This window comes from Dama dama, chromosome 5 (genome assembly GCF_033118175.1).
Source record: "Dama dama isolate Ldn47 chromosome 5, ASM3311817v1, whole genome shotgun sequence".
NCBI lineage: Eukaryota > Metazoa > Chordata > Mammalia > Artiodactyla > Cervidae > Dama > Dama dama.
The window spans coordinates 104,188,428-104,199,272 of NC_083685.1; the positions used below are offsets into that span (position 1 = coordinate 104,188,428).

The window sequence follows — 10,845 nt, forward strand, 5'->3', positions numbered from 1 at the left end:
GGGGGCACACATGTGCAGCACACACTCTTAACCTCCATTTGACAGTTTCTCCTGTGTGCCATGTCCCCACATCTGGGGGTCTCAAAACAAAAGTCCAAATGCCCCCTCTGGGCAGCAGGGCCTCCTCAGTGCACATCTAGTGTGCACACTGGGCCTGAGGATGCCACGTCTGCCTGGGCCATGGCACATGCACTCATGTGCTCTCCATGTTTGGCTGTGCTGTGCCCGAGCACTTGTCCCAGGCCTGCACGTGACCCGCGTAACTGAGAGCACAGCTGGGCACCTGCCTCTCCTGCCTCTTGAATCCAGCCTGCACCCCTCCACCCCTGAGAGGCGAGGAAAGGGGACACTGGAGGCAGCCCTCGTGCTAAGTAGGGCACACTAGGTATCAACCCAGAGGCCCTGGCCTCCCGCCCACCCACTTGCCCAGGTGCGCCAGCCACTCACATATTCCAGGGTGAGGAGGGCCCAGGCATCCTTGCCCCTGACCCCTGGGCGCCTCGTGCCCCGCTCCCGCAATGCCGCGGCCCACACGGCACGGGGCACCCGCCGCCGGGGCCAGGGCCCCCCCAGCAGCCAAGCCGCCCCAGTCGCCATGGCTGGGCCACTGGCCGCCCACTCCACCAGGCCCCGTCTGCGGAGGCTGAGAAACACGCGGCCCCTGCATGCCCCGCCCACCCCAGGCGTTCCCGGGGGAGGCTCCAGTGACCACCCCCCTCCACTGAAGGCTGCCAGCACGGAGCTCGCGTTCCGCCTCAAGCGTGGCAGCCAAGCACGGACTTGGCACCCCTCAGACAGACTGCCTGCCCCACACCCTACAGGGGCCTAGACAGACTCCTGGCTCAGCGTGAAACACTATGTGACCCCTGGGTCTTGGTACCTGCCTGCCCCGTGCAGTAAAGAGGCTGGAAGCCTGGGTCCTAAGCCCTCACACTGAGACAGTCCAGAGCCCTGCAGCCCAGGAGACTGCCCTTAAGCAGGAGCCCCCAAGAGAGGAAAGACCCCAGTTTGGCAAGAGGAACAGCATGTATGTGAATGGGGGTGGGACAGGGTGGCAGGCAGGGTCTGTAGTTTCATGCTCAGCCAAGATCTCTGCAGGGAGCTGGAGGTGGATGTGCCATCCAGGTTGGACAGGGACAGGGCTGCTTGAAGCCCAGGATGGACAGCCTTCCTCCACGTGACCTGCAAGGAGTTTCTGGCGTCTCTGTCCTCTGCTTGCCTGTGCCGGGCATCCAGCCCCTCATTCAACCCTCCAGAAGCTCCAAGAGGCTGTTCTCCCCAAGCTACAGATGGGAAGACTGAGGCCCAAGCAGACAGCCGCTCTCCAAGGTCCTGAGAATGCCTCCTGCCCTGTTTCCCAGGAAGGAACCCCAAGCCCTCCCTCTCACCTGTGCCCCCATACCTTGCTCCACCAGCCTTTGGTGCCAACCTCTTCCGAGGGGCCCCCATGGGGCAGGCCGGCAGCTCCAGGGACCAGGCGACAGGACAGGGAGCAGGTGGGTACTTGCCGCTGGGGTTGGTGGGCCTCCACAGGCATCCAGAGGCGGCACAACAGCAGACTCCAGGCTCTTGGCCTGGAGATGGGCTCTGGCTCCTGGGTCAGCTGGACAGGGGGCTGCAGAGGGGCAGGACCAGCTCGCTGGAAGGAACTCAGCTTCTGTACACGAGGCATGACCACTGCAAAACGCCCAGGACGTGCCTGGAGCCGTTCACCTGCCTTGGGCAGGGGACCCAGGGCCACCGTGGGCGCCAAGGGTGCTGGGGCATTGGGCAGCGTCCCCCACCGGCGCCATGGTGGCCATGTGGCTCTCATCTGGTCAGAAGCAGCCAGTGGGTTGGAGAGACTGAGCCTCAGTGCTTTCTGATCTGAGGGGGCATCCTTGGAGGGTGTTGGGGCTGGGGGCTCAGGCTCTGTTGGTGCCTGGGCATCCCCTGGGCAGGCCTCTTCTTCAGGCTTCTTGGGGCTGGGGCTGGCTGATTCGGTCAGCTGTCCAGGCCCTGGGTCCTGGTGTCTCCCCAGGAAGACGCGGGTTGAGTCAGAGACTGTGTCTTCAGCCTGGAGAGCAGGGGAGGGCACTGGGCCCCCGTGCTGGAGTAAGGAGCTTGAGGGCACAGGGGGTGGCCTGGAGAAGCCACGGAGATTGCCAGGGCCTCCGGGCCAGGGCGAGGGTGGGCGCTGGGTGGCAGGCATGTCCACGTCCCAGCTCGGGGCCAGCGGGGGCACCGTCCAGGGTGTCTCTGAGTCCTCGGTCTCGCCCTGGCTCTCTGGGTGCTCAGGGGCAGCAGCAGCCGCCTGCCAAGACCCAGGCCCCGGCTGCAGCAGGAAGGGCTGGCGGGGCCGGGGCTTTACGGCCCTGGTGGGCGGCTCACTGAGGCGGCGCCACGTGCGCGGGAGGCGCGAGGGTAGGTTGAGCGAGCGGTGCCGCGGGCGGGGACCCAACAGAGGGGGCGGCGAGGGCGGCGGCGGGGGGCCCAGCAAAGGTGAGCGGAGTGCACCAGGGCGTGGCGAGGCTCGACATGGGGATGGGGGCTCCCGCAGCGAGCGGGGACGGCGGGGTGGTGGCGAGAAGGGCGGCCGGAAGGGGACGGCACGGATGGAGGGCTGTGGGGACAGGGGCCCCAGGGGCGAGCAGTAGCCCAAGCCAGGCCGGCTCCTCAGTGAGGGTCGGGGCGAGGGTCCAGGGAAGCCGAAGGCAGCCCCCCGGCGGCGCGAGCCCCTGAAGGACGGCCGCGGTCCGGGGAAGGCCAGTGGGTCGGGGAGCCCCTCGGGGAGCAGGGGTGGGGGCTCTGCCAAGGCCCACCAACTGGCCTGTGGTGCGAGGGGCACGTGAGCCGGGGCGGCCCAGGGTGGCGGGTGCAGGCGGAGGGAGCTGTAAGGCGAGACGGGCGGGGGCAGGCCCGGGGCCAAGCCGAGGGGCGGGGCGAAGGTTGGAGTGGGCGCTGGGCCGGGGCCGGGGCTGGGGCCCAGACGTGGGGTGCGCGGCGGGGTCGCAGGGCGGTGGGAGTTGTTGTTGTTGCGCGCGCGTGCTTGCGCCCTACGCAGCACGATGGGCGTGCTGGGCCGCTCGGAGTCCATGCCCGCCAGCTTGTAGCCGAAGCGCTTGTAAGCTGCCTCCCTGACCGCTGGGCCTCGCGCCCGGGCCTTCTGGCTGCCCCTGAGCCGCGGGATGGGCTCCTTTTCTGATAGGGTGTTTTTGAGGAACCGCGCCAGCGAGGTGGCCGGGCGTGGTGCGGGGCGGCCGAAGTCCGGGCTGAAGCCCAGGCCCCGGGGGCCGCCGAAGGCCGAAAGGGCACGCTGGAAGTGGCGCTGGCGCGACGTGAGGAAGCCCCAGAAGGGGTGGCCGTAGGGCACCGGGGACAGCGGCGGCATTTCGTCCTCTTCCTCGTCTTCATCTGCATCCCCCAGGGGCAGAGGGATGTCCAGGGAGGGCGGCAGGGGCACCTCCAACTTCTCCTTCCCGAACAGCTTCACTTGGGGCCGCGGGAAGAGGCGGAACCTGCGGATGAGGGACAGCTTGGACCTGGCAGGTTTGTCCATGCCCTGCTGCTCGAAGAAGGCGGCGCTGGGCAGGCGGAAGGAGGTGCCCGGCTGTTCTCTGCCTGCCTCCTCGGGCTCCTCCAGCTCCGCTATGTCATCCATCGGGTGGGCATATGGGTTGTGGGGTGACAGAATGGGTGGAGGCACCCACGGGTACGCGAAGGCCGACTGCTGGGGCGGAAGATAGGGCTCTTCGGGGGGATAGATTGCCTGGACCCCACCGTAGGTGCCTTCTGCGAAGGGGACACGGTAGGGCTGCGCGTAGGGATCCAGGTGGGGCACCCCATAGGGATCCACGTGGGGCGCAGCATACGGGAGTTCGTAGGCCAGGTCGTAGGGTGGGTATGGCGGGTAGAGCGCCTCGGGCGGGGCGTACGTCTCCGGGTAGTAGCTATGCGGGTGCACCTCGCCCGCATAGGCGTCGTAGTAGCCGTAGGGAGACGCGAACGTCGACGGGGGCGCGTAGGGGGGCTCGTAGTCGTCGTAGCCGTAGCCGTAGCCGAAGGTGTAGTCGGGGTAGAAGGAGCCGCCGTAGTAGTCGGGGCCGTAGTAGTCGTAGGGGTCCTCGGGCACGTACCGGTGCGCGTAGTCGTAGGGCGGCCAGGCTGGGCCGTGGGGGCCATAGGCGCCCTGGAGGGGCTCCTGCTCCTCCTCGTACCGGTACAGCGATTGCTGGTCGTAGTAGTCATCACCCTCGCGGTGGTAGTCGTAGTATTCGCCCAGGTCCTGGAAGCCCTCAAGCCCGTACAGCGACCTGCGGGAGCCCGAGTGCCGGAACGGGGCCTCGTCCTCAAAGGGCAGGAAGCCCACGGGCTCTCCCGACGCGTAGATGCTGTGGGCGCGCGGGAACCGGCGCAGGCGGCCTCCCGGCCGCAAGATCTCAGCGCCCGACGGGAAGGGCAGCTTGCGCGAGCCCACGCGGGAACCGGAGCGGTCCAGCCAGGCGTCTAGCGTGGCCTGCGTGCTGCCTGACTCCTCGGCCTTCTTGATGAGGAACTTCTTAGTGAGCCAGTTGATGGCCGTGGACGCCTTGCTGAGCGACTGGGCGCGCGGGCGCAGGCGGCCATAGCCCCGCCGTCCGGGGAAGCGGATCACCATGAAAGACGGCTTCTTGCCCTTCATGGCGCGCTTCTTCTTGCCCACGCGCATCTGCGTCATGAGCTTCGAAGTGGATTTGAGCACGGTGCGCGCCTTCTTCTTGCGTTTGGTCTTCTGGGGGCCTGTGTGGAGGCCCCAGAAGAAGGCTGAGGCGCTCCGGAACTGGCCCTTCTTGGAGATCTTGGGCGTGCGGTCTCGGAATCCCATAAACAGCCGCGACGTCCCCTTCAGGCTCCGCTTGGGCTTCTCCGGCTCCGGTGCCTTCTTCCCCTTCTTCCCTTTCTTGGCTTTCTTCTCATCCTCGTCTTCCTTTGCCATGGTGGTCACCTGCTCCCTCCCAGATCGTCTGGTGTCAAAAGCTCAAGAACTTGGGGACACGGGGACCTGCCAACTGTCCTGCCTGTGGCTGGACATGCAGCCTCCTTTGACTCAGAGCAGCTGGGACTGGTCCTGTGGCCTGGGAAGGTTCAGTCAAGCTCCTTCTGGCCAGGACCAGGATTTCAAGGGGGCACATCCATAATTCATCTCCTCCGGGCTCCTCCTAGAGTTTCACCCTCAAGGCTGGTGGAAAGTGCCTGGGTGTTGTTTACTGGAAGCAGGGGAGGCCTGGCAGGCCCATGCTGGGGCAACAACTTGGCCCTACAATCTCCACAGGGACAACTGTGCTGACCCCAATTGAGCCCTCCCCAAGCCTCTGCCGACCCACCCACAGAAGGGAGTGCTTGGGTCAGCTGGGCCCCAGAGAGGGGGAGCCTCCTGCCCTAAACCACACAGCAACTCTGTTCTGGGCCACAAATGGAGCCCCATTTCCTGAGCCAGAGCCAGACGTTTAAAGACCAGCAAGTAACCCTGGAGGGGAAGCTGGGACCCTCCAGGTCCTAGGTAAGGGAGAGGGATGGTGGGCAAGGCAGGTGCCCAGGACTGCTGTCAGTGTAACCAGAGCTGGCCAGCTCTCAGTAGTGTGAATAATTTATTGGGGGAGAACCAGGCTGCTGGCTCAGAAGGCAGGGCAAGAAGGGGGCATCTCAGTTCCAGCAGGGCTTGGTGGGGCCACATGCCTGGCCAGGGCAAGGGGTGCAGAGGAGCAAAAGCAGAGGGTGGGTGGGGCCTGGCTCTGGCCCCAGCTCTGCCGCCAACGGGCTGTGTGGTTTCGGGAGAGCCCTGTCTTCCCTGGGCCTGTTTCCTCCTCTGAAATGAGTGATGACCCCACCCTGCCTTCTTCACATGGAGGAAACAAGATGTGATGGAGCTGCTGGTCAGCATCCCTGACCGGGGGCACCATGCGTGTGGCCCATGTCCCAGGCCCCTTCCTGGCCCTGCCACTCCTCCCAGTTTCTGCCGCTGCTGAGACAGCCCTGTGGTCCCTCTCCAGGTATAGCTGATTCCTCCAGGGTGGCCACTTGACCCAAAGCCATGTGCCCATTGTCTGGCCGGTGACCAGTCCCCTTAAAAACCCGCACTATGAGAGTCAGGGGCTGAAGCTTGTTAGATGAAGGGGGCCGGGAGAGAACTTACAGGCCGCACCTCTGGGACCGAAGGCCTGGGTACTGTCTCTTCCCTCCCCCACCTCTGCCCAGGAATCGAGGATCAGGGCCTGGGGAACTGAGGACAGGTTTCCAGCTAACTGTCAGGCTCTCCACTCATTGGACTTCCGTTTAATCCTCGGGCCCCACAGCCAACTCTGTGATCGTCTTAAGATTTTCCTTAGAGACCCTGGGGCAGAGGCGCTCTGGCCCTGGGCCTACCACTTGTCGACCCTTCAGAGCCTCAGTTTGCTCAGCTATGAAATGCGGACAGAGAGGCCCTTCTCAGACAGGAGAGGAGCCAAGAGGTGGGTGTGTGACCAGATGCGCCCCCTTCCTCCCCTCCTCTGACTCCCTCTGCCCCCTCGCTTCCTTCTCTGCCTCTGCTTTTCCTCCCCCAAGACTCACCAAGAGCCCTTTGGTGCCCAGCAGTTCAGGGGATGGTGTGGGGGGCTGGGCCAGGGGCTGCTGGTGCCCCCAGGGAATGGGAACCAGAGCAGCCAGGCAGCTTCCTGGGGGGCACGCAGGAACTGGGCCCCCACAGGGTGGGATCTCAAGGGGGCATCCGCCCCCATCACCTCCTCTGGTGCTATCTCCCCCCACCTCATTTTGGGCTGTGGCTGCTGCCCACTGGAGGGGACATGGAGCAGGGGTTCACTTTGAACCCAGACAGGCCAACACCCTGCCCCCCACTGCTTCTCCCAGAGATGGTTTCCAACTGAGGCCCTAGCCACTGTTTTCCCATGAGGGTCTGTCTCACAACAGGCTGTGCTGGGGGGACCATCCACTCCACTCTCCAGATGAGGAAACAGAGAGGTGAAGTGACTTGTTCAAGGTCAACCAGCTAGGGACGGCAACTGGGCTCCGACCAGGTCTGGTGGTCCAGAATCACCCTTCTTACTAGGTGACCCTTGCCTCAGGGCTCTTGGGTGCTCAGGCTATCATGTGGCGGGGGAAAGCTCCAGACAATGGGTGGAAGCAGGGGCTCAGCCGGCCTTCCAGGTCTGGGGCCGAGGGCCCAGTGCCGGTGGGAGTTACCCGGGACCTGTCCCTGCTCCCCCAGACCCCTCCTCAGCCTGGCTCCAGTCCCTTGGGACAGTGAACACTGGCTTGTCTGTTCATTCACTGGTTGAGAAGTGTTTGCTGGAAGCCTGTCCTGCACCAGGTGCCGTTTAAGCACTGGGGACACAGCTAAGAAAACAGAAATCTGCCCTCATGGAGCTGACATCCTGGGCAGCAAATAAGGTGAGTGAGTGAAAGATACAGGCAGTCAGATGGTGTGAGTGTTGGTGTTGAAATAATGCAGGGAGGCAGCACCAAAAGGGGCCTGGGCGAGGTACCTCAGAAATGATACCCAGGTCAAGAGCTGCAGGAGGGGAGGAAGGGAGGCCTGGGGGGAGCACGGTGGTCCTGACGTGTTGGAGGAGCAGCAGGGCCAGGGTGACAGAGCAGTGAGGAGCAGAGGTGGAGGTGGGTTCGGAGGTCATGGGTGAGCACTTGGCCAGAGCTGTGGCAGAGAAGAGGTGGAATCAGACCTCCATGGTCTTCAGAGTCCCTCCAGCCACTGCAGAAGCTGCTGTGGGAGCCACCGCAGTGGTCCAGGTGGGCAAGGCTGGGGCGGTGCCGAGGACAGAGTGGGGGGTGCCGGTGTGTTTGCAGGTGGAACCCAGAGTGCCTGCCAGGGTTCCTCACTGAACCAGGCGGGAGAGTGGAGGCGGCCAGCAGACAAGGCTATGGGCAGAGCAGGCAGGGACTGGACGTCAGCCCTGCGCATGGAGGTCTGGGCCATCCACTGTCTGAGGAGCTGGCAGGAATTGCATGGATCGGAGCTGACAGCAGCTGTCAAGTCAGTGATGTCTGGTTGGTGCAAAGGTCGCAGCTTGGCAAGACGGCACTGGGGTGGGGGCGTGTGGAGGAGAGGCCCCAGCAACGAGCCTGGGGCTGCACTGCTGGGGACTGAGCCGGTGGCAGAGACCAGAGAGAGGTGTGGGGAGACCCTCCATCAGTGTCACCCAGGCCACCTCCTCAGAGCAGATGGGAGCCATGGCCTGGAGCAACTGTATTTGTGGTACTAATGGTAGGCTGCCTGGCTCTGTGTTCGTCACTCAGAGGGTCCCTCAGCTCTGGGAGCGGACAGTGCCCCAGCGCCCATGCTTATATACAGTCGAGGGGCCCAGGGAAGAGGCCACGTGACTCGCTGTGTCAGACCCAAGATGGGAATGGGACCGACTCAAAGCTCTGAGCCATCTCCAGAACCCCTGGGGTCCCTCCCTGAGAACATGGGCTCTGCTATGGCTGAGCTGGCCTCTCTGAACGTCAGTCTCTTCATCTGGACAGTGGACTTTGGAGCCCAAGGATGCCTACCTGAGGTTCCCTGCTGCCTGGCAAGTCAATGGCCGCAGTCCGGTGCCGGACTCCCAGACAAACACCAAGCTGCCAAGGACACCCAGCGTGGGCAGGCAGAGGTGTGGCTCCAGGAGGGATCCCTGGGCCCCTTTCCCCACCTGTTTCCTCAAATTTCATGTGGAGCTGGGGGCGGGGTGGCACCCTATAGCCTCTGAAGGGGGCTTTCTAGCTGTTGAGGGTCCCGCCTCTCTCTCAGGGTCCCCAGCCTTGGTGGCAGTTAAAGAGCGGCTGTCAGGGAATAAGTCTCGTTCATTCACGTGTCACCTGCCACCTGCCAGGCACCGTGCGGGGCTAGGGGCCACAAAGTGGAGCAGAACCAGGCACAGTCTCCACCCTCCCACAGCTCCCAACGTCAGGGGTATACAGACATTAAGCAGAAAGCCACACCAATAAGGAGGGACTGTGGCCTTGGGAAGAGCTGCAAAGGCCAGGCTATGATGCCGGGGCCGGGGGGGGGGGGGGGGGGTTGGATGCTGCAGGGGAAGCCTGGAGGGCCCCCTGAGTTGCTAACCCTGAACCAAGATCTGTGAGATGAGGGAGCAGTTCAGATGGAAGAAGGAACAATTTTCAGGCAGATGGAATAGCATGCACAGAGACCAGGTTGCAGGAGGGATAGAATGAAGTAGAGTGCAAAGTGAAAAGTGGCCAGGATGGCAGGTGGAGGAGCCGGGTGAGGCTGGGGGCTGGGGTGGGACTGTGAGCCCTCCAGCAGTGGGGGACACGGCCGGGCTCTGAGCTGTTGGGGTGCTGCAAGCATATTTGTGTTCTCAAAGTGGAAGTGACCAAGTGTGCTGAGCTGTACTACGTGCTGGGCCCCACATCTCACACCTCCCCCACGTAGATGCAGGTCTGTAATGGGTCTCAGGGAGATTTGGTCTCTGAGCTTTGGACCCCAAGCGTCGGGGGCCACTGTGTGGAGACAGGGTACAGGGACGGTGGCTGGGCCTGGGTTGGCTCTGGTAGGGGACATGCTCAGGTCAAGTGGGCCGCCCTGAAGATGGCCGTGTGAGCTGGCCTGGGGCCCGAGGCGAAGTGGGAGGTGTGGGGAGATGACAAGTCTGGCCTGGGAAATAAGAGGTGTGGGGTGAACGTGGGTCCAGGTGGAGAGTCAGGGAGGATTAGGTGGGTGTTGGGGCTCCTCCAGCCCCAGGGACACCTCCCCAGCACAAGGCTCTATGAGGGGCCAGGTCATGCTGACCTAGCCTCACACAGACTAGACAGCATAACTCTGCTGACCACAGATCCAGAAGGCCCAGGACCCAACATGGACACCCAGACTGCCCCAGAAACAAGCCCCCCATGTGGAGGGACGTGGGGGGCCACTGACCACAGCCCCAGTCATGCCTCCTGACCGGACACTGGCCAGGGACACCCGGACTTCTGGCCTCATCCCCATCCTTCCCCAGCCCAACTGTGAAACAGACAGGCCTGGAAGTGACCCCTGTGAGCCCAGGGCCCATCCCCACATGTGAGGCAACCATCACCTGGGCAGAACCCCTCCCTTGGGACCTCGTGGCAGGGGAGGGGGCTGAAGTGAGCAGCCCACCATCACCAAGAGAACTGCACTTGGCCTTGAGCATCATGCACGTCTCACAGATGAAGAAAGCGAGGCCAAGATGGACCTCACAGTGCGTCAGGGCAAGGCCCCAGCTCAGCCACTGCGCCCCCCCACCCCTGCACCCAGGGGGCTGGGGGCAGACCCCAAGGGCCCAAGCCAAGTCACCTTACCTGCGTCCTGTGGCTCGCTCCCTGCCCACATGCCGGCTGATGGGGGTCCTGTGGCCAGGCCCCAACGGTGCGACCGCCAGTGGAAAAGCAGTCCTGGGAGAGAAGCCCAGCCCACCCCGCTGCCCGCCTGGGCCCCATGCATATTTAATAATGTCCATTATTCCTGTTTTGTCACTGGAAAGGAGCCTGAGCAGCTGACAGAGGAGCCAAGAACAGCAGGGAGAGCAGAGCAGTGGGCCTGCTCCACGCTCCAGCCCCTCCCCAGACACCCTGGGGCTCTGCCCCTACCTGCCAGCCAGCACCAGGCTGTCCCCCAAGTGTGTTACCATCCCCCCCACCCCTGGGAGGGGCCCCTCCACCCTGCCTGCAGAAGCAGCAGGAGCCAACCCGCTCTCATTGCAGAGCCTCCCGGGGGTGTTGGTCACCCTCCTGGGGCACAGCCCTGCAGAAGCCTCCACTCCCCCTCTACCCCGCTCCCCCAAGCCCAGGCTCCACCCACTCACTGCTGCCCCTGACTCTCAGCTGGCAACTGAGTTCTGCAAACTTAACACG

General features: G+C 63.9%; 1 protein-coding gene across 1 annotated transcript in view; it reads right to left on the minus strand.

Annotated features, from left to right (window-relative positions):
- Window positions 1-4,954, minus strand: part of MYO15A (myosin XVA) — a 46,881-nt gene extending 41,927 nt beyond the window's left edge. The window contains exon 1 of the mRNA XM_061141093.1: window positions 1,403-4,954. Within this exon, the coding sequence (XP_060997076.1) occupies window positions 1,403-4,954 (3,552 nt within the window). The remainder of the gene's footprint in view (window positions 1-1,402) is intronic.
- Between the last annotated feature and the right edge of the window lie 5,891 nt (window positions 4,955-10,845).